The sequence below is a fragment of the Salarias fasciatus genome, chromosome 22 (genome assembly GCF_902148845.1).
Source record: "Salarias fasciatus chromosome 22, fSalaFa1.1, whole genome shotgun sequence".
Classification (NCBI taxonomy): domain Eukaryota; kingdom Metazoa; phylum Chordata; class Actinopteri; order Blenniiformes; family Blenniidae; genus Salarias; species Salarias fasciatus.
In genome coordinates, this window is record NC_043765.1 from 27,306,877 (window position 1) to 27,334,831 (window position 27,955).

The following is a 27,955-nucleotide window of genomic DNA, read 5'->3' on the forward strand; positions in this document are numbered from 1 at the left end:
CCTCGGACCGTTATGCCAGGATCCTCTTTGTGGATTTCACATCTGCCTTCAGTCCCCTGCAGGTTCATATCCTCCTGCACAGACTGGTGGACTCGGGGGTCATGGAGGCAGAATGAAACGGGTCGGGGGTTTTCTGACCAATCGGCCTCAGAGAGTCCTGTTTGGTTCTGACGTCTCAGAGGAGGCTGTGCTGAATACAGGGCGCCTCAAGGGAACATTTTATCTCCTTTGCTTTTTTCTATTTATATGAATGCTTTCCAAGTTTGTGATGAATTTTTTAAGCTTTATAAAGCAGAACTTTGCAACTTTTTTACCTCAATAAATGTGTTTCAGAATCCCTGTGGGGGTAAACAAAGACTTGTCACGGTGATTCGCCTGTCCCTCCACTCCCCCCGGGGTCTGAGTCCTAAAAACAGCGCTTGCAATTTCAGAGGAGCGACCCGACTACATCTGAGAGAACAAACCTGCTTTACAGCACTCATACGGGATTATAAGTATAAAAGCTGTTGGAGTGCGAGATCTGTCATTGTGTTGCAATAGACGATCTTTGCATGATGTGTTGATTGGTTCTAATTTCCGTTTGGTAACTGAAAAATAAAGAGGAGTGGCACCTCCTCTCGTAGACGTGAGCGCGAGTGAGTTCGCTACACTGAGCATCTCCGAATGTTTGTTTTCCAGTAAGCTTGAGCGTGCGAGGCAGGCATGTCTACGACAGAGGGAGCAACCGGAAGAAGTTCCCGGGCAGCGCGAGGAACTGCAGCTGCAGAAGATTTAACAAAAGCACGTAAAACAAACATGAAACTCTCGCTAGCATTAGCAACGCCACCCTGAGGTGCTCATGGATGGCAGAACCACAAAGACAGAAAAAAACTTTGTCTAACGAGCAGAAAAAAAGGAAACGGGAGTGAGACGCTCTCTGCACACGGGGGTGGTGGTGGTGGTGGTGGTGGTGGAGGGGGGGGGCGGGGGGTGATGCAGAGAACGTTTACGACAGTGAGCTTTCACAGGAGACCAGTAGGGGGAGCGCTACAGCAAATCTTGCATAGTACTGCTTTAAATATGCTGATGACGTGGCGCTGGTCGCCCTGTTACAGAGAGGGAACGCTGTGACAGATCGTCTGTATTGTAATCATGTGTCTTTGATGCAACAGAGGTGCTTGGAGAGCTTTTTAGAAATGAATGTTTCAAAGACAAAGGAGCTCATTGTGCATCATGATAAAGAGGTTTTAGCTCCTGTTCAAATTTTGGGTGAAACAGTTGAGACTGTCAGTAACTTTAAACACCTCGACACATACATTGACACCAAACTTGTTTTTCCTGAAAATACTGACTTTGTTTTTAAGAAGTGTTCGCAGCGTCTGAACCTTCTTCGAAAGCTGAACAGTTTTGGGGTGAGTCAACCAGTCCTCCAAACAGTGTACAAAGGTCTAGTGGAGAGCCTTCTCACCTTCAACAGGTTGATGTGGTACGGGAACCTCAGCCTGAAAAATAAAAATAAACTGCAGAGGATTGTGAACTGGAGCTGAAAGATCACTGGACGGCCACAGAGAGCTCTGAGCAGTCTGTATGGGGAGCGGTGGGGAAACAAGGCGATGAGCATCATAAATGATATTTCCACCCCTTAAACTCTGAGTTTGAGCTGCTTCCGTCGGGACGGAGGTACACACTGAAAATGGCAAAGAGAAATATTTTCAAGAAGTCTTTTGTGCCAAATGCAATCAAAGCGGTGAACTCTTTACATGGGTGATAGAGTTGTCTGAAATGTTGCAGGAGATGCAGTGTCTTGTCTTGTCATGTCATGTGCCGGTGTAAAGTGTTTCTTAATGCGGCTGCTGAAACCAAAGACAAATGTCCACCTCGGTGGAAAATAAAGTATTTGTATTTGTATTGGTATCCTCCCTCTTGGTGTCAGCCCAGTGCTGGCAGGTATGTTGAAGAGTCTTTGTCATGAAGGGAGTGGAACCTGACTGACCAGTCTGACTGAAACCACTTTAGTGCTGTGACTGAGAAATATAGAGAGGAACCCACTGAATGATTCACTTCACCTCCTTCATTCTCTACATTTACTCACATTTTCACTGATTGGACGATGACATGACAGTTTGAACGAGAACATTACAGCGAACATTTTACTTTGTGCCTGCCGGCTGCTGCCAACACCGATCATGGTGAGTTCTCTCTCTACATTTCCTCCCCCCTCCCTTCAGAGCAGCAGTGGGTGGAGCCACATGGTGACTCAACAGGTGGAGAGCAGATAAATGAGTGTGACTTCTCCAGAAGTGAAGCAGAGGGAAAGAGAGGCTGGACGTCTGCTCAGGATTTCTCCTGCTGTGAGTAGAAACTAATGCTAACACTCCAGTCAAACAGCTGAGGGAGCTTGATGAGGACAGGACACATTGAGGGACATTACAAGAAACACAGCAGCTACTTTACTGACTGACTGCTTCCTTTGTGTCCACAGTAGCTAGCATTAGCTAACAGCTGAGTTTGAACATCTCTGTGGATTCAAACAGGAAGTCCACTGATGGGATTATTAGTCAGTCAGTCTGCAACATTTAGACGTAAAAGATTCTCCTTTTCTCCTATTGTCTCCGTATAAAATCCACCTGGAACATGACTGACATTTAAAAGAAAGAAACCGTGGCTCATGAAGTTTATATCAAATGTTCTATTCTGACAAAACTATGTCTTTGGCTGAATTCATTACATTTATTGATGTATAATATATTCAACAGTAGCGGCCCGTGGCGCGGGGCGCAGGTGGTGAGAGAGCTTGTTTTGTCCGCCCACACTGCCAGCCACGGGCGGTGCGGTGTTAATTCACTTCCTCATTGACGGGAGCGCTCGTTCCCACACCCGCGCATGCAGGGCGCATTCCAAACAACACAACAGTTAGGCAACGATTATTTTTAATGATCTGCTTTCTTCAACACTGCCCGCCTGGAGTGCGGAAACGAGCGCTTCTGCCAATGTGGGCGACAGGCGACAGTAGCTCAGTTGGTAGAGCAGGTCATCTTATAACCGGAAGGTTGGCGGTTCGATCCCCGCTCCCGCAGGCGTAAAACTGTCGTTGTGTCCTTGGGCAAGACACTTCACCCACCTTGCCTGGTATGAAAGTTGTGAGAGTGAATGGTTGGTGGTGGTCGGAGGGGCCGATGGCGCAGATTGGCAGCCTCGCTTCCGTCAGTCTGCCCCAGGGCAGCTGTGGCTACAGCAGTAGCTTACCACCACCCAGTATGGTGAGAATGAATAATGCAATGTGAAGCGTCTTTGAGTGTCCTGAAAAGCGCTATATAAAACCAATGCATTATTATTATTATTAATGTGGAAGTGAATTAACGCCGCACCGCCCGCCGCTGATGGTGTACGCGAATGAAACAAGCGCTCCCGCCATCTGCGCCCCGCTCCACCGGCCGCTGCTGATATTCAACCACTTTTATTAGTTTGTATTGAAACTTTTCTGAAAGATTTGTTACTTTATCATTTTTCTTTGTCACAGATTTTACTATTTTAGACACTTTTTATGACGTTTATTTCATCTGAACTATTTTAACTTTAGTTAAAATAGTTGCAGCCATTTTTATTCTTTTAGATATCTTAATTTTTTTGCAGCTCTTTTGGGAAAATGTGACTCTTTTGGCTTTTTGTCATTTCACTGTAATTTTCAGCTGTACGTCTTACTTAAAATCTTTAAATTTTCTCAAAAGTGGGCCTTATAATCCAGTATTCCTGATGTCTGAAGCGTGGCCACCGTAGTCAGGAGCCTGGCAGTGTGGTGTGTACCACAGCCACCAGATGGCGCTAGTGCAAGAGACGCAAGCTGCTGAAAAGCCCCAAAGAAGAAGAAGGAGCCCAGAATGACACCTGTTAACATTGTCTAGCGTGAGTGGCTGGGAGGGAGCAGGGGGCGGGACCAGGAAGTGTGTGTGTCAGAGGAGGGGGGGGAGCGGTCTGTCAGCTGTGTCTTCTTCAGGTTGGACTGTTGATTTGCTGCAGTGTTGCCATGGTTACAGCCTCAGTCAGTTCTGAAGCTTCATAAAGCAGCATTAAAGGGGCTGTGTCATGCAAAATTCACTTTTTGTATGTTTCAACCTTGTTATAAAGTGATTTACTCATCAAAAACTCCCACAAAGCAGGTTTTTCCTTCATCCCTGTGTGTTTGAGCTTCCCTTGTTTTCCTCCTGCTCAGAGAGGCAGCCCCTCCCCCACCGTGAAAACAGTCTGTCTGTTCTGGTGACGTCACCAGCAGCAGAGCGTTCCCCTGACCCTGCCCCTCTCCCCTGACCCCGCCCCTCTCCTCTGACCCCGCCCCTCCTCTCCTGACCCTGCAGGCCCTCGGTCGTGAAACGGGCGTTGCCGCTTTTTGTTTTCAGATTTTTCTGGTGAATTCCGGTGGCTAAACCGAAAATCACTGCACGTAGCGGAGATTACAGAGATGAACTTTAAGCATCGTCTGAAAGCAACAATCAAGCAAGAGCAGGGGTCTGAAGGGTCTGAAGGGTCTGAAGGGTCTGAAGGATCTGGAGGGTCTGCGCTTGGTGAGTTTCTCACAGGAAAAGACATTTTCACGTGTCTTTGCGTGTATAGGAGCTAGAGCTAAAGAGCTAAAGCTAACCCTTAGAGAAGCTAACGCATGACGTGTTTGTTTTGAAGCGCTGATTGGTTGAAGTAGCTGTCAGTCAAAGTCCACAGGGGGAGAGGCGGGATTTTCAGTGAAACAGCGTTTTCTCTTCCGGGTTTCAGAATTAGCCCCAGAAAATCTTTTATTTCATAAAAAATGACTTTTCCTTAGCGCCAAAAATAAACTATCACCATGTTAATGGCTATACTAGGGTTTGGACTGGCTATAAAAGTATGATACAGCCCCTTTAAACACTGCTTTGTAAGAGAGAATATTTGACCTGTCCCGCTGTAAGATCAGTCAGTAAACTTCAGTTTCATAGAAAAGAGCGTTGTGGATTTAGCTTCAAGCTCATCACACCCACTACATGCTAATTAAACTATATACAAACCTACAGCAACTGTCAGGATCCAGGTTGAATACTTTCACATATTAATGGGAAATCTTCACAAATACTGTCTGTATTAAAAACTGATCATGATGGAGACAAAGTTCATGTTACTTTATGTTGATGATTCCTACATTTCTGGATCCAGGTTCACCTTCAGACCAAACACTGCTGTTCCAGCTCCCAATCTCACTAAAAGACTGTTTTTCAAGTGTTTCAGAAACAGTTTCAAGTGAAATACGGAGTTTTATGAAAACATCAGAGACAATCAGGAAAAACAATGTTTTTAAATTCCATCCATCCATCTTGTGAGGCACTGTGTCCTGTTGAGGGTGGAGGGTGTTGGAGCCAGTCCCAGATGAAGGTATGGGGAAGTTGTTCCTCCTCCTGACTATTAAAAGTGGTTTGTTCCTTTGGGGTGGGGCTGCTGTGAGTGGAAGGCAGCAACCCGACCATAGATCCTCCCTCTTGGTGTCAGCCCAGTGCTGGCAGGTATGTTGAAGAGTCTTTATCATGAAGGGAGTGGAACCTGACTGACCAGTCTGACTGAAACCACTTTAGTGCTGTGACTGAGAAATATAGAGAGGAACCCACTGAATGATTCACTTCACCTCCTTCATTCTCTACATTTACACACATTTTCACTGATTGGACGATGACATGACAGTTTGAACGAGAACATTCCAGCAGACATTTTACTTTGTGCCTGCCAGTTGCTGCCAACACCGATCATGGTGAGTTCTCTCTCTACATTTCCTCCACCCCTCCCTTCAGAGCAGCAGTGGGTGGAGCCACATGGTGACTCAGCAGGTGGAGAGCAGGGGTCTGTTTCACCAAGCAGGTTTTAAGAAAACTCTGTGTTGAACAACCCGGAAATGAGGGAAACTCTGAGATTTCCATTCCACAAAGGGAGAGAACTCAAACCAGAGACAGAGGAGTAACTCCAGCCTGTTCCACCAGGAGAGGGAACTTAAGCTGTCACTCAGTTACCGCAGTAACACACTCCGTGACTCTAACCTGGTCAGAAGCAGGTTTTTCTCAGTCAACCCTGAAGTTTCTCTCTGGCTCCGCCCCCTTTCAGCCACACCGCTGTTCCATTTCCTCATTCTTTCAGTCAGCTGGCGAGTTTTTGTGTAGCTGTCAAAATTTCATGTCCTTTTATCAGCGATCCTGCAGATGAAGGAGAGGCATCACTGCAGAACTGAATATTCGTTGGGAGATTATTTACAGACTGCACAGAGATGTTTTGGCGTTTCCAGACAGTTATCTTTTGGAACGGTACCGCTTCACGTCTCAATCCATACGCTGCATTTCACAATCTTTTCCATCCATATTTTGCAACATAACCAAATGTAGTCGCGCACTCACATCCCAGCAGATATTGTGTGTTGCGCTGCCGTTCTTCGCAAATGGGAGTTTTTTATATAAAACTGGAGATGCAGAGCACTGAGGAGTTTAAATCACCACCATCATTACCACCACAGCAAATAAAAGACATGACACACACTTCATTTTGTCTTCTTTATTTCCTACAAAAAAATTAAAATAAAAAAAAATAATAATAAAAATAAAGGGTTTAGTTCATGTTCCAATAGTGAACATAATTCACTTGTGACCATGAACCCACCTGCAGCTTCTGCTCCAGTATCTCAATTTCCAATTTCGTCTTCATCTGTGGTCCAGATCCTGCTGTTCTTTAAGGGATTTCTCTATCTTGTTAAGTGGATTTTGTAAATTTCTTTGACTGGTAACTGGGAATACATAGAGGACATTAAATTATCCAGCTGCACATGAACTGAATGAAATGAGCCTCTGGTGTTTACTGAACATCATCTCACAGTGTTGATCTGTGATGTGGAAGTTGAGGGACCATCCTGCTGCTGACCAGCCATGATCTGTTAAAAAGGATGACAATGTTGAACATTTCAGTGTCGGCTAAATGTCCAGCTCTATGTTCCACAAGAGTATTCAGAGTTTTAATAGGAAGAGAACAATCAGTAACGTACCTCTGTATGACTGTCTGGATCCTCTGTGAAGGCAGCAGACACGGTTTCATCCTCCTCATCCTGGATAAATAACATCTTTCAGTATATTTGCGTATATTTTTCCAAACTAACATTTGGCTAAAATATTCTGAGTATTTCCTCCTGACAGTTTCAGGCTGATTGTAGCATGAAGGGGCTCCAGCAGGCAGATAGAACCTTCACAATCTGGGCCAAAAGAAGAAAAGGACAAGAAAGACAAAATAAATATTTGTATCAGTAACATTTTTTAAATTATACTCAAATAATAGATAATATTAGATTAAATAGGATTAATTATTTAACATAACATGATGTGTGACATAAAACAACTGCACAGTCCATCAGCCACTTCATATTTATGCTACTTTACAATGTTAAACATGCTTAAAAAGATGAACCTCAATGAGATTATGCCGAGGTCTTTTGAACAATGTTTTTATATTTCATCTTTAGCTGCTGCCATGTGGCTTCTCCCCCGCAGGATTACACCTAAATGAAATACTTTAACTGGTGATCATTCAAACAGTTTCCCTGTAATACTATTTAATATTAAATAATATTCTGATATAAAGCACTACATTTAAACTTGCGCATTGACACGGGCAGCAATTTCCTGCCACGCCATCTCCCTCTCCTTCACTGCTGCAGCAGTGTGGCATTTTTTTTTGAAAAACTGTGTTCCAGCTTCCATATGTCGCTCTCCGCTTCTCTGTTGCCATGGTGACTCGTCGAATCGGTGCTCCATTAATGCTGGCTTTTTATAGTTGTCGTGCACGTGCTAAACTCCAGGTGGAACTCCTTGAAGTTGAGTAATCCAACTCAAATCAGCTGCTGTGTAACTGAAAACCCAGAGTTTTCCCTTTCAGAGGAGATCAGAGTTCAGGATTTCACTGAGTTTTTTCAACCTGCTTGGTGAAATAGACCCCTGAACTCTGCTGAACTCTGTGTTCAGCCCCAATAATACCAACAACATGACCTTTGACCTCTAAACCTACTGAGAATCTGACTTTCTTTTTTTCTGACTCAGGATCAGCTTCATCAGTCCAGACTGTGTTCCTCCAGTAGCTCTACAGTCCAGCAGCAGCAGGAGCCGTACTGACACTGTTAACACACATTTCTATTCTATCCTCAGTCTGCTGTGTAGCTGTACTGCTGCAGTGAGGAGCAGGGTTTGTGTTCAGGTCGGCCATGCACAGTGTTTTTTCAAGAGTTCAGAGTTGATTCATTCCTCAGTGACAGAAGGAAACATGCAGTCTCCAGTAAATCCTTCATACAGGCTGAAGATATTATTGCCTCCATCAGATTCTTCTGAGTTCAGCCTGGTGAGGCTGTGGTTCTCAGAGCAGGTTACTGACCGGTTAGCAGGTCACTGACAGGTTAGCAGGTCACTGACAGGTCACTGACAGGTCACTGACAGGCTGGCAGGTTACTGACAGGTTAGCAGGCTAATAACACTTTAGCTTCACTGTGAGTTCAGGTGTGTTTCATACCTGCAGATGTGTCTTCAGGTTTGATGAGTTCCTGGATGTTGAGAGCATTTTCACAGCTGGAGGCAGAGTTTACATCGTACAGAGAAGTTCTGAGGCTCTTCTGACTTAAATACAAAATGTCTCCGTTTCCAGCCAAAGAATGAGTTTCTCTCTGGAGCAGCCATGACTCCAGCAGCAGGTGGGAAAATTCATGGCATCGCCGGTTGTTTCATTCACGGTTAAACACATCAGCAGAGCGGGAGGCTGCTCCAAGACAACGGTCGATGCAGCGTCTGTCATTTATATATCTACGGTGTCTATTGTTTATAGAGCTCCAATTACAATTAGTGATGACTAAAAAAATGTATTGTGTTTATAAAAAAAATCTTCTCTGCCACACTAAGGAGGGAGATCCATTGAAGCCTCCCCCTCCCTGTGAGAGGTCTGCATGAACCAACAGGCTGGACAGTATCGGATGAATATACAAATGAAAAGAAGTGCTAACAGTGGTCGTTGAGTGGTACATTTAAAATCAGCGACTGCTCAGGTACCACATTCCAAAGCAGGGACTATATGATCCCTCATCAGCCCATCAAGAAGTAACCTAAAATCCCAGTCTTGCAACTGTTAATATATCATAATATCACTTCTCGTTTGGTTCTGGAACTTATTGATACCTTTGCAAACACAAACCACTGCTTCCCACACATCCATATACAGAGCAGGGTGTGGCCCAGCTCTGAATCTATTCCAATCAATGATCTCTTCATGCCTTTTTCCATGACATTCATGCAATGAGATGGGATTATTAGTGTGAGACAGACCAAAGAAAGAGTGAGTGAGTTGAAAAGCAGAAGTTGAAGCTTGACATTCCAGCTGAACGACGGCTGGAAGGTGAAGTGAAGCTGCTGGATTTCCTGAATGAAATCAAGCTGTGACGTCCTCTCCCTTCTCTCCACACTGAGTCACTGCCTCCTCCTCTTTCACAGATCTCACAGCTGAGGGATCACTGACGTCTCTGAGCTGCAGGGGGCAGCAGCTCGCCAGCAGAACCAGGGCAGACCAGCGTTCACAGGAGCAGGAAACCAGAGGAGGGTTGGGCTTCAAAGCTGCTGAGCAGGAAGAGAAACTCTTCAAACACTGGCTGTTGTTGAGAGGAGGAAATGGCTCAGGGAGGAGCTCAGCTGGATCCACTAAAGTTCTCTTGTTCCATCTGTCTGGATCCCCTGAAGGATCCGGTGACGGTTCCCTGTGGACACAGCTACTGCAGCAACTGTATTAAAAGACACTGGGATGAAGAGCAAAACAAGGGAATCTACAGCTGTCCTCTGTGTGGGGACAAGTCCTGGAGGAGGCCTGACCTGAAGAAAAGCGTCGTGTTAGCAGAGTTGGTGGAGGATCTGAAGAAGACTGGACTCCAAGCTGCTGCAGCTGATCTCTGCTCTGCTGGACCTGAAGATGTGGCCTGTGATGTTTGCTCTGGGAGGAAGCTGAAAGCTGTCAAGTCCTGTCTGGTCTGTGTGGCCTCTTACTGTGAGGAACACCTCCAAGGTCACTACGAAGCAGCTCCATTGAAGAAACACCAGCTGGTGGAGCCCTCCAAGAAGCTCCAGGAGAAGATCTGCTCTCTTCACGATGAGGTGAAGAAGATTTTCTGTCGCACTGATCAGCAGTGTATCTGTTACCTCTGCACCATGGAGCAACACAGAGGCCATGAAACAGTCCCAGCCGCAGCAGAAAGGAGCCAGAAGCAGAAGGAGCTGGAGGGGAGTCGACTAAACATCCAGCAGAGAATCCAGGAGCGAGAGAAAGACGTGAAGCTGCTTCAGCAGCAGATGTTTGCCATCAATGTCTCTGCTGATGAAGCAGTGGAGCACAGCGAGGAGAGCTTCACCCAGATGATCCGTCTCCTCCAGAACAGAAGCCTTGAGGTGAAGCGGCAGCTCAGATCCCAGCAGCAAACTGCAGTGAGTGGACTCAAAGAGCTTGAGGAGAAGCTGCAGCAGGAGATCGCTGAGCTGAAGAGGAAAGACGTCCAGCTGGAGCAGCTGGCTCACACAGAGGACCACACCCACTTTCTCCACAGCTACACCTCAGTGTCAGCACTCAGTGAGCCCACACACTCCTCCAGCATCCAGACTGCTCCTCTCAGATACTTTGAGGATGTGGCAGCAGCTGTGTCAGAGAGCAGAGACAAACTCCAGGGCATCCTGAGAGAGCTACAACCACAGCCAGAGAGCAGAGCAAACTTCTTACAATATTCACAGCAGATCACTCTGGATCCAAACTCTGTGAACAGAGAGCTGAAATTATCTCATGGAGACAGAAGAGTAACTTTAACAGAGAAAGTTCAGCCTTATTCTGATCATCCAGACAGATTCACTGGATGGCGTCAGGCTCTGAGCAGAGAGAGTCTGACTGGACGTAGTTACTGGGAGGTGAAGTGGAGAGGAATAACAGAAGTTGCTGCAGCAGTCACATACAAGAACATCAGCAGAGCAGGGAGTGAAGAGGAATGTAGATTTGGACATAATGACAAATCTTGGGCATTATGTTGTGACTTTTTTGGCCATTTTAGTTTTTGGCACAACAACATCAGAACTCCCGTCTCAGTTCCTCGGTCCTCCAGAGTGGGAGTGTACCTGGATCACAGAGCAGGTATTCTGTCTTTCTACAGCGTCTCTGAAACCATGACTCTCCTCCACAGAGTTCAGACCTCCTTCACTCAGCCGCTACATGCTGGAGTTACAGTTTATTGTGGATCCTCAGCAGAGTTTGTGAAACCTGAGTAGAGGACTCCATCAGATCTCCTTGTGTGGTTTTCTAAAGGAGCCTCCACATTTTCTGAGCTGAGACGTTGATGAGATTTCTGACAGGAAGAAGATTGAAACCAACAGATGGTCGGCCGTCTTCTCAGAGACTTTCTACGTGGACAAAAGGATGTGAGACGAGTGTGGAGAGACAGAAAGGAGCTGAGTTAGTGGAGAAAAACATGGCCGCTGCAGCCATCAGTCCCTCACTGATTCCTCAACTGATGCTTTTCTAATAGTTGGACTCATTTTTCAAGCTTCTCAAACAGGAAGTTCTTCTTCATGGACCACAGGAAGCTGCAGCTTTTCACACTTTGGGGGATTTGAAGTGGAAATTAGGAGCTTTCACATGTTTGGATTGATCAGTCTTTCTTTTTTCATGATTCTTTTCTGACATTTGATCCTTCAGAGTGAAGGTTTGTGGATTTTCTTGAACAGTGAACTGATTGTTTTGGCTTTTTGGATCTTCATCTGTCACCAAGTGGCAGGAAGTTTGATTCTTTTAGCTGGAAATGACTCCAGTCGACAACACACACACACACACACACACACACACACACACACACACACACACACACACACACGCGCAGTCTCGTATTTCTATCCTCGTGGGGACCGTCCATTGACTCCCATTCATGTCTAGCCCCTAACCCTGACCCTTACCCTAACCCTAACCCACACTAAAACAAAGCCTAACCCTAAAGAAATGTTTTTGCACTTTTACTTTTTTCAGTAACAACAACATGGTCAAGAAAACACTGTTTCTCCTACTTAGGACCGGAAAAAGGTCCCCACAAGGCACGTCGTTCCACGTTTTGCTATCCTTGTGGGGACATTTGGCCCCAACAAGGATAGAAATACGAGAACGCACACACACACGCACACGCACACACACACACACACACACACACACACACACACACACACGCACACACACACACACAGGTTTCTTTTAAAGACATTAAATCAGTCATAAAGTGAAATGCTGCTTTATTAATTGTCGATTTGTTTCTTTGTCAAAGGTTTTTGCTTCAAATGTTGTTTGTGTGACACCAAGAGAAACCAAGTCAGTCAACATGGAGCCTTTAATAAAATACATTCAGTCATCATTCTAGTCTGGATCAGCATTTGTCAGGGTTAGCCTAACAGAACTGTTAGCTGGTTCAACACAGGTAAGCTAGCTGGCTAACAACAGTTAAGCTAGTTGGCTAACAACAGTTAAGCTAGTTGGCTAACAACAGTTAAGCTAGTTGGCTAACAACAGTTAAGCTAGTTGGCTCACAACAGTTAAGCTAGTTGGCTAACAACAGTTAAGCTAGCTGGCTAACAACAGTTAAGCTAGTTGGCTAACAACAGTTAAGCTAGTTGGCTAACAACAGTTAAGCTAGTTGGCTAACAACAGTTAAGCTAGTTGGCTCACAACAGTTAAGCTAGTTGGCTAACAACAGTTAAGCTAGCTGGCTAACAACAGTTAAGCTAGTTGGCTAACAACAGTTAAGCTAGTTGGCTAACAACAGTTAAGCTAGTTGGCTCACAACAGTTAAGCTAGTTGGCTAACAACAGTTAAGCTAGCTGGCTAACAACAGTTAAGCTAGCTGGCTAACAACAGTTAAGCTAGTTGGCTAACAACAGTTAAGCTAGTTGGCTAACAACAGTTAAGCTAGCTGGCTAACAACAGTTAAGCTAGCTGGCTAACAAGAGTTAAGCTAGTTGGCTAACAACAGTTAAGCTAGTTGACTAACAACAGTTAAGCTAGTTGACTAACAACAGTTAAGCTAGTTGGCTAACAAATGTTAAGCTAGTTGGCTAACAAAAGTTAAGCTAGTTGGCTAACAACAGTTAAGCTAGTTGGCTAACAACAGTTAAGCTAGTTGGCTAACAACAGTTAAGCTAGTTGACTAACAACAGTTAAGCTAGTTGACTAACAACAGTTAAGCTAGCTGGCTAACAAAAGTTAAGCTAGTTGACTAACAACAGTTAAGCTAGCTGGCTAACAACAGTTAAGCTAGTTGACTAACAACAGTTAAGCTAGTTGACTAACAACAGTTAAGCTGGTTGGCTAACAACAGTTAAGCTAGTTGGCTAACAAAAGTTAAGCTAGTTGTCTAACAACAGTTAAGCTAGTTGGCTAACAAAAGTTAAGCTAGTTGGCTAACAACAGTTAAGCTAGTTGGCTAACAACAGTTAAGCTAGTTGACTAACAACAGTTAAGCTAGTTGACTAACAACAGTTAAGCTAGCTGGCTAACAAAAGTTAAGCTAGTTGACTAACAACAGTTAAGCTAGCTGGCTAACAACAGTTAAGCTAGTTGACTAACAACAGTTAAGCTAGTTGACTAACAACAGTTAAGCTAGTTGTCTAACAACAGTTAAGCTAGCTGGCTAACAACAGTTAAGCTAGTTGACTAACAACAGTTAAGCTAGTTGTCTAACAACAGTTAAGCTAGCTGGCTAACAAATGTTAAGCTAGTTGGCTAACAACAGTTAAGCTAGCTGGCTAACAACAGTTAAGCTAGTTGGCTAACAACAGTTAAGCTAGCTGGCTAACAACAGTTAAGCTAGCTGGCTAACAACAGTTAAGCTAGTCGACTAACAACAGTTAAGCTAGCTGGCTAACAACAGTTAAGCTAGCTGGCTAACAAATGTTAAGCTAGTTGGCTAACAACAGTTAAGCTAGTTGGCTAACAACAGTTAAGCTAGTTGGCTAACAAAAGTTAAGCTAGTTGGCTAAACACATTAAGCTAGGTGGCTAAACACAGTAAGCTAGCTGGCTAAACACAGGTAAGCTAGGTGGCTAAACACAGGTAAGCTAGCTGGCTAAACACAGTAAGCTAGGTGGTTAAACACAGGTAAGCTAGCTGGCTAAACACAGGTAAGCTAGCTGGCTAAACACAGGTAAGCTAGCTGGCTAAACACAGTAAGCTAGCTGGCTAACAAAAGTTAAGCTAGTTGGCTGAACACAGTAAGCTAGGTGGCTAACAACAGTTAAGGTAGTTGGCTAACAACAGTTAAGCTAGCTGGCTAACAACAGTTAAGCTAGTTGGCTAACAAAAGTTAAGCTAGTTGGCTAACAACAGTTAAGCTAGCTGGCTAAACACAGTAAGCTAGCTGGCTAAACACAGTAAGCTAGCTGGCTAAACACAGGTAAGCTAGCTGGTTAAACACAGGTAAGCTAGCTGGCTAAACACAGGTAAGCTAGCTGGCTAAACACCGTAAGCTAGCTGGCTAAACACAGGTAAGCTAGCTGGCTAAACACAGTAAGCTAGCTGGCTAAACACAGGTAAGCTAGCTGGCTAAACACAGTAAGCTAGCTATCTAAACACAGTAAGCCAGCTGGCTAAACACAGGTAAGCTAGCTGGCTAAACACAGGTAAACTAGCTGGCTAAACACAGTAAGCTAGCTGGCTAAACACAGTAAGCTAGCTGGCTAAACACAGTAAGCTAGCTGGCAAAACACAGTAAGCTAGCTGGCTAAACACAGTAAGCTAGCTGGCTAAATACAGTAAGCTAGCTGGCTAAACACAGGTAAGCTAGCTGGCTAAACACAGTAAGCTAGCTGGCTAAACACATTAAGCTAGCTGGCTAAACACATTAAGCTAGGTGGCTAAACACAGGTAAGCTAGGTGGCTAAACACAGGTAAGCTAGGTGGCTAAACACAGGTAAGCTAGGTGGCTAAACACAGGTAAGCTAGCTGGCTAAACACAGGTAAGCTAGGTGGCTAAACACAGTAAGCTAGGTGGCTAAACACAGGTAAGCTAGGTGGCTAAACACAGTAAGCTAGGTGGCTAAACACAGTAAGCTAGCTGGCTAAACACAGTAAGCTAGCTGGCTAAACACAGGTAAGCTAGCTGGCTAAACACAGTAAGCTAGCTGGCTAAACACAGTAAGCTAGCTGGCTAAACACAGGTAAGCTAGCTGGCTAAACACATTAAGCTAGGTGGCTAAACACAGGTAAGCTAGGCTGCTCACAAAGCTAAGCTAGCTGGTTAAACACAGTTAAGCTAGTTGGCTCACAAAGTTAAGCTAGTTGGCTAACAAAAGTTAAGCTAGTTGTTAACAAAAGTGAAGCTCGCTGCTTTAACACAGGTAAGCTAGGTGGCTAACAAAGCTAAGCTAGCTGGTTAAGCACTAAAGTTAAAGCTCCCTCTCCTGGATGCTCTGGGACTCATCATCAGTGATGTCATCAGTGATGTCATCGGGGCTCATTGGGCGTTTGGGGTCTTTCAGCATCAGACCGTCGCCCAGGCGACCCGACCGGAGGTGATCAGACTCCGGCCTGTGTCCCAGCAGCGCTCGCCCACGGTCTGCCCTCTTCCTCCACAGCCAGCTTGTGGCTTTCTCTGCTCCAGTGGTGGATCTGATGCCTTCCCTTCTCCTCCCCTGTGAGGCCCAGCAGTGATGGAGCTCTGCAGAGGGATCGCCCTGCCAGTCCTGGCCAGCTTCCTCCAGAGGGTCACCAGAGCTTCTCCAGCCCCGCCTCCTGCACTCCTCCACCACTTCCTGGCACCACTTCCTGGTTTCCTTTGGTCGGCCTGGTCCAGGCGCTCTTCCCAGGGGGATTACAGTCCAGTCGGCATCAAGCCAAGTCGGCCTCGCGGGGGGGGGGGGGGGGGGGGGGGGGCTCTCAGGTGGCCGAGTTGCTCGGTGCCGACTTGACTGCAAGCTGCTTACCAACTCGGCCAAAAGCCTCTTTTATTTTATCACGATGCTGCGGCGTGACGATTTGCAGAGTTTTTTGGTGCCGGCTGCTCCTGCTCCGCTTCTCCTCACGTAGCGGGGGGGGGGGGGGGGGGGGGGGGGGGGGGGAAGGAGGACAAACTGTGTGATGATGGAGACTGACAGTTAGAGGTGGAGAACGGACCTGGAGCTTCATGGTTGATGTCTTGTTTGAACGAGTAGCTTAGCTAGGAGCGCAGCGCGAGCGGCTGTCTGGTCACGTGACCAGATGGGAGCGTACCTGTGTTCCCCGGTCCTACACTGGAACAAATGACTGTAAAAATACTGGATACTTTGAACAGTAGTATACTGTTTTCCATTCATACAGCTGAATACTGTAAATTCTGACGTCTTTCAGAGACAAAATATTAACGGTAAGCTGCTGTAAACTATTTACGGTACAAAGCAGTATTTTGGGGTTTTTTTACAGCAAGCCACCGTAATCTTATGGTATAATACAGTATTTATTTTCTTTTTCAGTTGAGACTTCGAGATCTTTGATCTGTTCAGTTAAACATCTGAGAAAAATCTGAAAATAAATAGAAGTTAAAACAGGCCGACACATCGGTGTGTTCATTCAAGATGGAGGAAACAGTAACGAGAAGAGAAGAATTAGGTTTCATCAGGATTTTTAATCTCAGAGCACCGAACTGGAGGGCGGGGCTTACTCCATGTGGCATCACCTAGTGCTCCACCCCCCCCCGTCATCCACCCTCACCCAGGCTTTGTTAAGAAGGTAAATAGAATCTTGCAAAAGTAAGAATAGGATATCATGTGATTGTGTTCAGGATGAACATTTTTTCGATTCTTTTCACAAGTCAAAATTATGTGCAGCTGTGGGCAAAAGTTTAACTTTGTGTTGAAGCATATTAGCTTGAGCTGGCTTGGTCATTTTTGCTACACGGTTCCATTTGACCATTTGTTGCAGTACTCTTCACGTAAAATGATTTAAAGTAGTTTATAGGGAGACTGTTCTGCTGTTATGCTGGTTGATGCAAAAAGCTAAAAGCTTCAAATGTGCACTTAATGTAATAAAGCTAACAGTTTAAAGCTGCTGTAGGCAGGATTTTGCTAGTCAATGCTAATTTTTCTGTGTTTTCTTTGGATTAAATGTTAGAGTATCCATTGATAATCCTTTAGGAGTGGAGCATAACTGCTCTACCGCGAGGGCGCAGTGTTTCCATCTGTCTCTGTTCTGAGCTGAAAAGGAATCTCCACAGCTCCAGGTATCTTTGACCAATCAGAAGAGCCCCTGAGGCTCTATCCTGATTGGTCGAGGGGCGTTCGTCGCACGTTCTTGTGGGAGGGGCTTAACTTGCGTGAGGGCGTGATGTCAGAGAAAACAGGACAGGATTGGCTGCGCTGGGTTTCAAACCGCCATCTTGCTGAGGTAACCCTGAGCAAGATGGCGGAGATGCTGAATCCTGCCTACAGCACCTTTAATTGTTGAGGTGAGGATTTTTTTTCTTGACATAGTACTTTAAGGACTGAATGTCGGTGATATTCATTTGTTGTGAAGGTCTGCAAGTGAAAACCAGTGTTGCCAGATCCTCATGGCAGTTTCCAGCCCAAGCACAGCTGAAAACCCGCCCATTTTTATAAAAACCAGCCCAATTGGGCCAAACCCATGAGACAGCACCAAAACATTACACACACAACAGAAAACACTTCCTGAGCATACAAACCTTCACATAGTGACCATAACGAGGATAAACAGCTGCAGAAGACAAAGCAAGTAACACCCAGTGATGTTTTCGTCAACGATGACGACGACGAAAACATTTCGTCCACGCCCCTTTTTTCCATGACTAAAACGAGACGTGACGAGCTAAAAATATCTCTTTAAAGACGGAAATGTGACGAGACGTATCTGTTGTTTTCGTTAACGAGACCAGACGAGACCAAAATGTCAGTATTTTGACTTTCAAAATAAATGAAAACCAATGCGATTCTCCCAGCTTTTCACACAGACCGGCTGCTTTACTCTGAAAATATCATGAATCACGAGCTGCTTCCTGTTTGACCAGCCTGCGCTGCAGCACCGGCGCACTGCAGAGCGGCAGCAACTTTGGCCGGAGCTCGGCGAGAGGAAAAGACGCAGAGATTTATGGATGTATTTAAATCAGAATCCAGCAGAAAATCAAACAGAACGCCTCGTAGTGGAGACGGAGGATCTGATCAGCTGTTTGACTGTTTGTTCTTACTGTGAAGCTGCAATAGGAGCCACCACTGATTAGTGAAGAGTTTTCCCCAAGTAGCCTACCTAATACATCTTTACTTTCTTTCTTTCTTTCTTTTTTTAAATAATTCAGGCGTTGTCTTATTTTGAAGAAATGCATTTTGACTTTTGTTTAATATTTGTATGGAGAAAATTCAGGTCAGGAATACTTACAAAGTTGATCAAACTCAAGTTCTGTTTGTCATTTCAGTTTTGGAGACTTCCAGTGTTTCACACCATCAGGTGTGGCCAAGGAATTCATTTAGTTTATTTCAGTATTTTTAATGCTCGTATTTTCCTAACAACCATCTTAATACTGGTTTTATCATTCCTCCAAAATAATAACAGGCTCAGTTCAAATCAGGAACAGAAACATAACAGAGCAGTTTGAATAAAAGATCTCAGCCTTTATATCAGTCTGGACATTATCAAAATAACTTGAAAGTATCAGCAAAACTCCTTTAGTCCTCTCAGTCTGTCTGCAGAGCTCATATCAGCACTGCGCTGAGTTAGTATCAAACCAGTCCAGTTTATTATTTGATATTCAAAGGCATCAATGTGTTCGGTCGTTTTTTTTTTTTTTTTGCCATTTAAGTATATTTTATTATGCTTGTTTTGTTTACAATTTCATTTGTCTTTTTCCTTTTTATGACTAAAACTAGACTAAAACTATGAAGTGTAGAAAAGACTAAAATGTGACTAAAACTAATGAGCATTTCGTCCAAAAGACTAAGACTAAAACTAAATCAAAATAGGCTGCCGAAAACAACGCAGGGAACACCTCTCTGTTGCCACTATAGACCTTTTTCACACTTCCTGGTTTTTTAGCCGGAAATACGCCATCCGTGGGTGACTTTGCTTCCGGTAGCCCTGCCACAAGCTAAAAACAAACGATGCTGTCGAGCACCTGGTTGCTTTTCTAATGGGCTGAAGCAGCCTTATCTTCATTTTTACTCGTTTCCAAAGAACGGAGAGGTCAGACAGAAGTGGATTCAGGCGATTCGGCGGGGAGGGGCCCAGATTTGTTCTTAACGAGGGGAGCAGCACGTCTGCAGCTGACATGTCACTCCGGCGGCTACGTCCAGGAGCTAAGTGTTAGCCGCCGTAAAGCCGATGCTGTTCCAAGTCTCTTCAGCTGGAATGAGTTCACACCGCTTCCTACCAGGAGTCCGTGTCGGCCGCTGCTCCACACGGCAGTCTGTGGAGCCGTCTGTCCAGGAACCGGAGAGCAAACAGAGAGAAACTGCAGCGATGGAGGATAAACTGGACCATGACTCTGCGACCCGCCTCCTGCAGGGAAGAAACTCCATCTGTTGTAAACAACGGATTACATACACATTTTATTTTTCTTATATAAGTGTGTGTGTGTCTGTCTGTCAACAGGGTCTATTATTTTAATAAAGTGTGAGTCTGTGTCTGACTGTGTGTGTGTGTGTGTGTGTGTGTGTGTGTGTGTCAACAGGCTATTATTTTAATAAATTGTATAAAGACCAGAATTAATCTTTCTTCTGAATCACCACAGGTGTTCTGGATGAGGTGGCAGATCACATCAGAGACCTGGAAGCCAAACTGCAGAGTGTTTCCCTGCCATCCAGCCGTCTTCAGTCGAATTGATGTATAAATAAAGTTTGATTGATTTCCATGTAACACATTCTTTTGTTACTGTTCCTTTGTGGGGAGAGGATTTGAATTTAGCCGTGCAACCACATCTGAAAAAGTGAAATCATACACACTGCAACAAGCACAATTAATTCAACTGAGGCTTAAGATATTTTATCAATAAGCATTCATTTGATTTAAACACACACACAGTACAATACAGGCCGAGGCTATATTCTGAACAATTTATTTAACGAATGAAATATCAAATGAGCTGTGTAATTTGCATTTACAAGAATGTACAATGTTGGATCACTATGCGAAACTGTAAAACAATAACCAATGTGATAAAATATCAAAAATAATCATGTTACAGCAGTGCAGCAAATATTTATAACAGACAACAGAAGTATAAGTTAGAGAGGGAATCCTGAGACCAAGGAAGAGGAAGAACTGGGAATTCAGGAGCCAAGTGGTGCTGGATCAGATCACTGGATGTTTCATGTGGACAAAGGTAAGACATGGGGCATCATCCACGTGGGACAGGGCCATGGAACCTGCTCTATTTCAGACAAGCCATCCAACACAGGAGCACTGAGGGGCTGGGGTTGTTCCTCATGCAGCCTGGGTCCAGCCGCCATCAAGTCAGGGTCGGGAAACGGTCCTAAAAAAAGATACATAAAGCCTCTACTTATTTGTGCTTCTATTTTGGGAAAATGTAGTTACAGTAGTTACATCTGGCCATCATTACACAAAGGCATGAGCATTTAGCTGTCACAAAAGTAAAATGTTGAATATTATTACCTGTATATGCCTGGTACAGTGTGGACTGAAGACCACCTCACCAGCTGCTGTTGGCTTTCACACCACATCACTCACAGGTTCTGGATGAATTCCCTGAAACCAATAGTGAAATATGCTAATTTTTGCAAAGAATTGTAGTAATACACAGTCTGTGTCTGTGTGTGTTGTTTTTTTTAATAATTTCAGGACACAAACAAAAAAGACAACACATGGTAAACACAAGCACTTAATGAAAACAGAGTAAATAAACGACCTTATTAAACACCACCTGAGTTCTCGCTCTATGCCACTGCTGTAGCTCATGCAGGCCAGAGATGGAGGACAGTCTGCAGGCCAGACTGTGTATAATGCGCTGTCTGATGAAGCAGGGCCACAGTGTGGTTGAAAAACCCTCTTCCTGCTGCACAGCTACAGGAAAACGCCATCAGACGTCCACTGTCAACAGCAAGCGTCATCTGTACAAACATGGATAAGAATAATGAACATGACATCATGGAGATACGTCACTGTCAGTGGTAAGAGATGGTAACAGCTGATGGTGAGGGGACTCTGTAGTGCACCCAACGCGACCCTTTTTTATCCCCCAAAATAACTAACTTTTACAATAGATTTTCACACACACACAGACACGACTTTATTCAGTACAATAGAAACACACCACACACAGCTGGTTTGGTTGAGTGGGGATGCTCTCTTCTGGCCACAGATCTATTATAAAAGCAGATAACAGCAGTAGAGACTTATAACCTCTGGAATGAACTGAAATAAAAGGACAAAGAAAAAGAGCGGAGTCGAGGCTGCTGTATAAGATAAGGCTGGGACGGACAGCATGTCAGCAGAGAGCTGCAGCAGCAGGAACTTCTGCTCTCTGTGGTCAAACCTCTGGTTCATGAGGCTCCTGGCTTTTCCTCTGCGACCGGCAGCACCTTGCCCTCACTGTCACCTGGCTTTTTAATGCATTTGATACTATGATGATGATAAGACACGCACTAAAACACGTTAGCTGAGAGCTAACGCTGTTAGCTGTTGGGCTAATCAACGATAACATTCGTCTAATATCATATCTGAAAGACGTTCACTGAAACAGCCAGAAAGAGAACAAACGGTTGTCGTCATGCTGCAAATGAAACTTAAATGTTCGGATACGGTTATCAGGATCTACACATGAAAAAGTATGCCTAAATACAGTCGCCAGGGTTCAGTAGCACTTGGGCTAACATGCTAACTCTCTACTTACGTTCGTGTTTTTCTATGAAGTTTTCGTGGAAAAACTTGTATCCTTTCTTCATCTTTGACTTTTTTGTCACCGATTTCTCTTCCACCATCCTTTCCACATCAGCGAAGGAAATGCTGGGGAAATGTTGGAGACAAGCACTGAAAACGCGACCCATCTCGGAGAAAATGAATGGACTTGGCGCTGGACCGGAAGAAAAGTCACCCACGGGATGCGTATTTCCAGTTTTTGTGAAAAAGGTCTATGCTTGTCATAAATGTTGTGATAAATGCTGTATATAATACAGTGTTATTACTTCCAGCCTCCTGCCCTCCAATACAGCCTTTCAGTTACTGTTTAACTACTTGGAACTGACCTCAGAAGAAAAGCAGCTGATCAGACATTTCTACAAATACAATTATTTCACTGTATGTTTTACTGCCTGCCATACCTGTGTGCCTTTTGTCATCTGTCTGGTCATGTCTTCATGATGACAGTTTTACATCTAATATATACATCTAATATACATTATATAGTTAAACACATAATTAGAACCGCTCAGTTCTCTCTTCAGCAAATACATTGATGTGTTACACTGTTAAGCAGAGCGATATTAACCTAAACAGGAGTCTAACAAAGAAAGTAAGGAGTTCAAGGAAACTTTATTTAGCAAACTTCAACAGAACCTTCAAGAATAAAAGCAAAAATCAGTTAGAAACATCAGGAAGGTTAAAAAATGACATGTTTTTAAACATTGTACAGTTCTTTCTTTTATTTACCAGGAACAACAACAACAACATGAATGGGTCAATGATAAGGTGGTGATGTGACTCCAGTCTTCAGGGTTCACCAGGGAGAACACCGTTATATTGTTACAGATGCTTCTCCAGGAAAAAGCTCCTCGATGGAGTGAGGAGCTTCAGTCTGGTTCTGCAGGGTTCTGGACCGTCCTCAGTGTTGTGGATGAGCTGATGAACCTCATCTCAGTGATCCACTTCCAGACAGGAGCAGGTGGAGGAACCTGGAGCTTTGCTCTCCTGGTCTTCAGGCATTTCTTCATCCTGCTGGAGTCGTTGATGGAGCCACAGACACATCTTTTGCCTAAACAGAGAGTTTTCCCTCCGTCATACTGCAGGGTGTTTTTCGACGCCAGAGGAGGTTTACTGAGGTCTATATTGACAACCTGGGATGTGATGAGGCCCTGGTCCTGCTCAGATCACCATGAACCAGCTGGTCCGGTCTCCACCAGCTGGGTTCTGCTGGGTGGAGGTGCAGACTCAGACCTGCAGCACCAGGAGCCTTTATGACTCCAGACTGACAACCTGTTGGAAGTGTAGTGGAGTAAATATTGATTCCACTTGCCATCTAATATTGTGCAGTATTATAATTTTCCCATGGTGACCGGATGTGACGTACACTTGGGCCCCTGCAGACTTGGGGTGTTTCACCCCACATAACTTCCTCAGTCCGCTGTGTCCGGCGCCGTGGTAAGTGGTGGAAATGAGATGCTAAACAAATTTAGCACGTTTTCTTTATTGTTAATATTTTCTTTTGTATTTTTAGCATGTTTTCAAACTTCACGTGCGCGACTGTGAGAGTACACGACGACGTGTGTTTTTACCAGAATTAAACGGCGGATCGATGCCAAAGAGATGAAGTGTCCTGGCTGATTCCTTCACAACGCAAGAGAGAGAGTCCAGAGCCGCTACAGAAGGAAGAGGCTTGTGATGTGCTGCGGGCACATCGTGGTTTTTTTTTACGGACAGTTTCACGTTTTTTTCCCCCTTTAGATATTTAGGGAATATTTATCCTGTTTTGTGTTTTGTTACTTTTTTTAAGTAATTATCTTTTTCCTTTTTTGTTCGGTTCTGATTGGAGCGAGTCGCGCCGCCGCGCTATAAATAGCAGCGTGGAGGCGGCGCTCTGGGTCGTCGTCGTCCGGTCTCTCTCTCGCTCGCCCACCCACCTCGTTACACCTGTCGCCAGGTGCGCTCGCCGGCGCGCCATGGACTCCGGCTCCGACAGGCAGGCATGTGGCTGCAGGGCATGCTAGCCCTCTAGCCGGCTTTGCGTTCTCTTTTTTGCGTTTTTTCCCTTCTTTTGGATCGCTGTCTTTTTCCGTCCAGGTGTGACCAGCCGTCCCGTTTTCGCCTTTCTTTTGATCGGGTTTAGTTGGGGTTTTGTCTTTAGTTTGGACGAGGGATCAGCTTCGACGGCTGCATAGCAGCTGGGCTGTGAACTCGTCTTTTTCTTAAGTTTGGCTGGCGCATCTGGGCCTTCCTTGGTTTGCTACTTTGTTTCTTTTTTTGTAATACAGTTTTGGGGCACGGGTGATGAGGGTTATCTTTCCTCCAGAGCCTCGTCAGGTTCCAGCTTCAAGACGCCGACTCTGGAGAAAGTGTTAAATAAATGACTGGACCCTCATCCTGTTTGTCCTGTGTCCTTTAGAAATGTGTTTGACTCTCCGGGTCATAACATATTTTTGGGGGCTCGTTCAAACTTAAAACCCTGGCAGATGGCCATTTTTGCCCTTTTGTTGCCTTTGTAGTGTTTTTGGCCCTGTGATCTGGGTTTTTTTTTTGTGCAGTGGTAACTTTTGGTTTTTTGGGCATTTCCGTTTGGCTGCGTGTGGGTTGTTTTGAGTGTTTGAGTGAGGAAGTTTGTGGGGATTTTTTTTTTTTTTTTTTTCGTGGAGTAGTGGGCAGTTTGCTGCGCGACAGTTTTGTTCTCAGTGCTTTTGCTGTATCGTCGGCTTCGGAAATGTCGTTCGTTTTTTCCCTGGATGATTTCGTAAAGACGCCTAACGTGGATGTTATTCACAAGTGTTCCAAAGATGATTTGTTGGCGCTTGCTGATCACTATAAGGTGCTTGTTTCGAAGCAGGATAAAAAGAACACTGTTAAAGCCGCGGTACTTGAGTCACTGGTTGAGCGTGGTTTGTTTTCTGCCCAAGTGCTCCCAAAAAGTCCTCATTTGTCCTCGACCAGAGAGGACTCTGTCCGGCTGAAGGAGTTGGAAGTGGAGCTCCAACGACTGGCGCTGGAGAAAACTAAAGTTGAGCAGGAAGCTCAGATCCGCCTGCGTGAATTGGAACTCGCCATGAGCCAGCAGCAGCAGCTGCAGCAGCAGAAAGACTTTGATGTAAGTAAGAATATTCGTCTTGTTCCTCATTTTAATGAGAGGGACGTTGACAAATATTTTACTTTGTTTGAGAGAGTCGCTGTGTCCTTAAAGTGGCCTAGAGAGGCGTGGACATTATTGTTACAATGTTCACTTGTTGGTAAGGCACAGGAAGCTCATGCGTCTTTATCTGCTGCTGACAGTTTGGATTTTGATAAGGTTAAGGCTGCTGTTCTTCGTGCTTATGAATTAGTTCCGGAGGCTTATAGGCAGAAGTTCCGCAAGTTAAAAAAACAGCACAACCAGTCGTATGTTGATTTTGCGAGAGAGAAAGAAGTTCTTTTTGATCGGTGGTGTTCATCGCAGGATGTGAGTGATTTTGTCCAGTTAAAGCAGCTAATGTTGATGGAGGATTTTAAGAATTGCCTCCCCGACAAAATTGCTCTGTACCTGACTGAGAGCAAGGTTACTGACGTCTCTAAAGCTGCGGTGCTTGCTGACGAGTATGCATTGACGCATAAATCTGGGTTTGGAGATCGCCCCTTTGGTTACGGTCGTTTTGAGCGGGACCGAATTAACGGTAATGGCAATAAGGCTGTGTCTGTGCCCACTGAACCCGTTTCTGGCTCTCTGTCCGGTGCCGACGTTAAAACTGAGGCATCTGAGTCCAAGAGTAGAGACGACGTCACTTGTTTCTATTGTAGGAAGAAAGGACACGTAATTTCTAACTGTTCGGTGTTGAAGAAAAAGCAATCAAAACCTGTGGCTTTGATTAAAACAGTGACTCCCGGTAGCCAGCCACTTCAGCCTCAGACACACTGCGATTATGGTGATTTCAAGCCGTTCGTTATGGACGGATTTGTGTCTGTGTCTGGCGGAGAGGGGAAGATCCCAGTTAAAATCCTGCGTGACACCGCTGCTTCTCAGTCGTTTATTTTGGAGGGGATTCTGCCATTGAATGATGTCACTGCTGTTGGGTCTGACGTTCCTGTGCGCAGTTTCAATATGCAGGATGTTGGCGTTCCCTTACACAAAATTATGATACAATCAGAGCTGTGGTCCGGTGACGCAGTGGTCGGTGTGCGTCCCGGGTTTCCCATAAATGGTGTCTCCGTTATTATGGGGAATGACTTGGCGGGAGGTCGAGTGCTGGTGACTCCCGAGGTTACACCTGTCCCGGTTGTGCGCACAGGCCCAGATGAGGTGGGGAATAGATTTCCTGATGTGTTCACGTCCTGTGCGGTTACGCGCGCAGCTGCTAAACGTGATCAGCGGGAAAATAAAGAAGACATCGATTTGAGTGACAGTTTCTTGTGCGATGGTGATGACGCGTCCGTTTTGAATGACAAAGGCGGGGATTGTGCGGAGCGCAAACCTGATGTGAGCGCGTTGTCGTTGTCTAGACAACAGCTCATTGCAGATCAGAAAGCTGACACAACTTTGGCGCATTTGTTTGTTGGTGCAGTAACTGATGACCGGTCCGAGTCCATGTCCACTGGATATTTTGTGAGAGACGGTCTGTTAATGCGTAAGTGGACGCCGTTACATGTCTCTCCCGCTGAGGAGTGGAGTGTGGTTACGCAGATTGTGATGCCCGTTTCATACCGCGCCGAGATTTTGAAACTTGCTCATGATAATCCGCTGGCAGGTCATCTTGGCATACGGAAAACATATGATCGCATTCTGCGTAATTTCTTCTGGCCTGGACTGAAGCGCGATGTTGTGCGCCATTGTAATTCGTGCCACTGGTGTCAAGTGTCTGGAAAGCCGAATCAAACCATTCCTCCCGCTCCCCTGTATCCAATCCCAGCGGTCGGTGAACCTTTTGAACGAGTGCTGGTTGATTGTGTGGGTCCGCTGCCTCGTTCTAAGGCAGGGAATAAATTTCTGGTTACGGTGATGTGCGCGGCTACCAGGTTTCCTGAAGTTTTTCCCGTGCGTAAAATCACCACACCAGTTGTTGTGAAGGCTTTAACAAAGTTTTTTTCAGTGTTTGGGTTGCCTCGGGTTGTGCAGACTGACCAGGGGTCCAACTTTATGTCCAGGGTGTTCGCGCAGGTGTTGAAACAGCTCGATATCAAACATTGTCACTCCAGCGCGTATCACCAGGAGAGTCAGGGCGCACTCGAGCGCTTTCACCAGACGCTGAAAACAATGCTTCGCACTTACTGCCTGGAATTTGAGAAAGACTGGGATGAGGGGGTGCATTTACAGCTGTTTGCCATTCGGGAGGTGGTTCAGGAGTCCCTGGGCTTTAGTCCATCAGAGCTGGTTTTTGCGCACACCGTTCGCGGACCGTTACGGTTGTTGCGGGACAAGTGGCTGTGCGGCAAATCCGAGCAGAATCTCCTTGATTACGTCAGTAATTTCAGACAGAAGTTGCGCCGTGCATGTGAGATCGCAAAGGAAAATCTGGAAGTGGCGCAGGCAAAAATGAAAGCAGTGTTTGACAAGCGTGCGAAGGAGCGTGTGTTTGAGCCCGGTGACAAAGTTCTGGTTTTACTACCTATTCCTGGGTCAAGCCTACAAGCGCGCTACAGCGGGCCGTATTCCGTTAAGAAAAGGGTCGGGAACTTGGATTATTTAGTTGCCACGCCCGACAGGCGACGGAGGTCCCGCTTATGTCATGTCAACATGCTGAAGCCGTATGTGGAGCGCGCGTCTTCCTCCTCCGGTGGTTCGGCGGCAGGGCGGGAAGATGACGTCACCGCGTCGGAGCCGCGTGTGAGCTTGGCTGCGAATCGGGAGGAGCTGCCCGGAGCTGAACCTGACACGGACGGGTTTTCTGCAGCGTTGACACAGGGACGGTTTTCTAATTCGGTGGCGTTGGAGAACCTGCCTCTCTTGTTCTCCCACCTTGATTTTTCCCAGCAGGCTGATGTCACTCGTTTGATCCAGTCTTATAAGTCGCTGTTTGCCGATATTCCCACTCAGACGCGTGTGCTCAGCCATGACATCGATGTGGGTGATTCT

General features: G+C 45.4%; 1 protein-coding gene across 8 annotated transcripts in view; it reads left to right on the top strand.

Moving 5' to 3' along the window:
- The window catches only part of LOC115408965 (tripartite motif-containing protein 16-like), a 232,283-nt gene extending 220,332 nt beyond the window's left edge, over positions 1–11,951 (top strand). For 4 of the 8 annotated variants that reach the window (XM_030119904.1, XM_030119908.1, XM_030119903.1 and 1 more), the window contains one exon: positions 9,492–11,951. In XM_030119904.1, the coding sequence (XP_029975764.1) occupies positions 9,666–11,294 (1,629 nt within the window). In that variant the 5' untranslated portion in view covers positions 9,492–9,665 and the 3' untranslated portion in view covers positions 11,295–11,951. Of the gene's footprint in view, positions 1–1,970; positions 2,331–4,403; positions 4,539–5,309; positions 5,744–8,776; positions 9,397–9,491 lie in introns of those variants that run through there. The other 4 variants (XM_030119902.1, XM_030119905.1, XM_030119909.1 and 1 more) reach the window with 4 other exon arrangements.
- Positions 11,952–27,955: the final 16,004 nt, after the last annotated feature.